We start from the raw sequence: 2,500 nt of genomic DNA, 5'->3' as shown, positions 1-2,500 counted from the left end.
TAGCTGGTACGTAAACGGCATTATTGCACGGCTGACAATGCTTGATAATGCGTTTAAACTATTGAAACTGTGACTGTATGTCTTTATTCTTTATTTTTTGAAGACTAAATTCATACTTTCGGTAATAACTCATATTCAGTATAGGTAAATGGTAAAATTTACGAACCTTTTAACATATGAATATTTAATGGTACAAGTACTTAAATATAAAAACTGGAAAGTTTGATGTGGTTACTGATCATACAACAAGACATGAAAACTGATCTGTATCACAGTGCCTCACCCAAAAGACCGTGTTCGGCACTTTAGCTGCTATGGCCGCCGTCGCTGACACCAGAATGCAAAATATCTGAGGAACAAAAAGAATAAAAATGATAATTTATTCACGAAGGTGGCGTTTCATAGTAAACCATAAATGTAAAAAATGTATTTGTTTTCGTATCAACTGAAAATTGAGAGCGATGTATATACTGCATAAATGCACATACAGTACATATTACATATTTTCTAATGTTATAATCATAGACAGAAATGTGTTTAAATACAGTGAAGAAGTCCTTAAAACACTTTTTACATGCACCATACATTAAATCACTACACATAATCATTTGGCAGTTTTATGGAATCGACCGCCTCCAAAGCTGATAAATATTTGTTTATTTAACAATAATTTTCTCTTTTGAGTCAGTGAATGTATATACACGGCGTTGTGTTTTCATGACAGTCACGTACTGTTGGTTAAGCGATGCAGCACATGAACTCATAACGTCAGGCGTGTGGCTCCTTTTCTCTTCACAAAAAGCCGTTGGATACAGTAAGAAGGTGAGTTCGAGGAGCACCAGTCTAATGGCGCATTCATCGTGGCAATGTCAGGAGGGTGATTAGGGGAGACGTTTGATATATGTTAGGTAGCGAAATGCTGTGTATTTTTTTTCTCTAGCCGCTATTTACTTTTTACCTGTTCTGTAGCGGAACATGTTAAATAACTACATTATAAACATGTGTATCAACTTTTGAATGATGCGTTGTGTATGCATTAATTATCTTCATGTAATCTTGCAGACTAGGCAAGACATTGAAATCGAGATTTGAAAAATGTTATTCACAGAAACTGACCGTCCATATGAATTCATCTTTATATTACGTTAACAACCTCATATGAGTGTAACTTTGGCAACATATTTCTCGGTGTATTAAAAAAACAGTTATAACTATCATGCCAACAGCAATTCTTTTATTTGGATAAAAGTGCACTTCCACCGGAGAACTCGTCTTCTGTCGTATTCAATGGATGTTTGTTGTCCAGGCGACCAATGATAATGGCAGTGGAATTCCACGTACATCCACGCATATCTGAACAAAGCACTGATGAAATTATTATACAAATGTTTCACGTCAGTAAAGACAGCAACCAAAGAGACATTCATTCCCTCTTCCGTAATAGGGATTCTTTGCAATAAATCTGAACACTATACTCGTTCCACTGCTTTGAAAGTTTGGAGGTTCCCCATAGTTGAAGTACCATCACAAGGGAATCAACTTTTCATTTGCTTCAGAATCACAAACGTTGCAGCCATGTGAAGAGGCCCTCTAGGTTTAACAGAAGCTAAGGGCATGAAGCGTAGTTACCTCACACTCATAGCTACAATAATACGATATATAACCAAATCTTCTGCTTTATCTATACATAATTTGACCCTCGACAACGTTCTTTTACTTCTCACAAATATGATATATGCATTGCCGGCCCTCCGCGTCTTGCCACCTATTATCGAGTTTATATCAACATACACGTACGTCCTTTCCCTTGTTGTGAAATGAGACTCCCAAGATAACGATCTCTGGTAAATACGTTGACAGTGAGCAAAGAACTAAATCGAGAAGAAAACACATGTTGGTAGTTGACTGTCAATGTATTTTCGGTCAGAGGGTCATGCAAATGGCCTCTTGCTAGGAACTGTACTTTGTTATCAGTGATAGCTACATGGTTTTCCCTTTCAGGATCTACCTAGCGCTTTTTTCATATTCATATTTTCCTATAAAAAAAAATGCTATTTTTATTATTCGCCAGGAGAAAGGTGACCTTCGTTGCTTTTCCAAGGAAGGGTGACTGACCATCAGGTCACGGAGACCTTGCCCCACTGGTTCGCGCATGTGTCGTACTTCCTGCTCGCTTGCCTTCTTTCGCCTGGACTGTTTTCTTCCTTTTCTTGTCCTTCTGTCCTCCCCCCCCTCTCTCTCTCTCTCTTTATCTGTCTATATCTATCTCTATCTGTCCCTCTCTCATTCTCTCTTTCTATCCATCTATCTATCTATTCATTTATCTATCAGTCCATTTATCAATGTATCTATCTATATATCTATCTATCTATTTACGTATCTACATCTCTTTCTTTCTCCCTCTCTCGGTATATTAACACAATTCGTTTCTTTCGCTACGAACATCTCGAATCTTCGTGTCGAGGGCGTAGACTGCCTTCCAACGAAACTGAACTGCTGT

At 37.8% G+C, this 2,500-nt stretch overlaps 2 protein-coding genes across 2 annotated transcripts in view; one reads left to right on the top strand and one right to left on the bottom strand.

Annotated features, from left to right (window-relative positions):
* LOC125044266 overlaps nucleotides 1–2,500 on the bottom strand; it is a 5,593-nt gene that overhangs the window by 1,266 nt on the left and 1,827 nt on the right. Inside the window, exon 2 of the mRNA XM_047640843.1 lies at nucleotides 284–349. Coding sequence (XP_047496799.1) covers nucleotides 284–349 — 66 coding nt within the window. The remainder of the gene's footprint in view (nucleotides 1–283; nucleotides 350–2,500) is intronic.
* LOC125044267 overlaps nucleotides 767–2,500 on the top strand; it is an 11,079-nt gene continuing 9,345 nt past the window's right edge. The window contains exon 1 of the mRNA XM_047640845.1: nucleotides 767–822. The gene's annotated coding sequence lies outside the window, so the exon portion shown is untranslated. The remainder of the gene's footprint in view (nucleotides 823–2,500) is intronic.

Source organism: Penaeus chinensis, chromosome 35 (genome assembly GCF_019202785.1).
Source record: "Penaeus chinensis breed Huanghai No. 1 chromosome 35, ASM1920278v2, whole genome shotgun sequence".
NCBI lineage: Eukaryota > Metazoa > Arthropoda > Malacostraca > Decapoda > Penaeidae > Penaeus > Penaeus chinensis.
The sequence above is the reverse complement of the archived record's forward strand: the minus strand, read 5'-3'. Positions and strand labels throughout refer to the sequence as shown.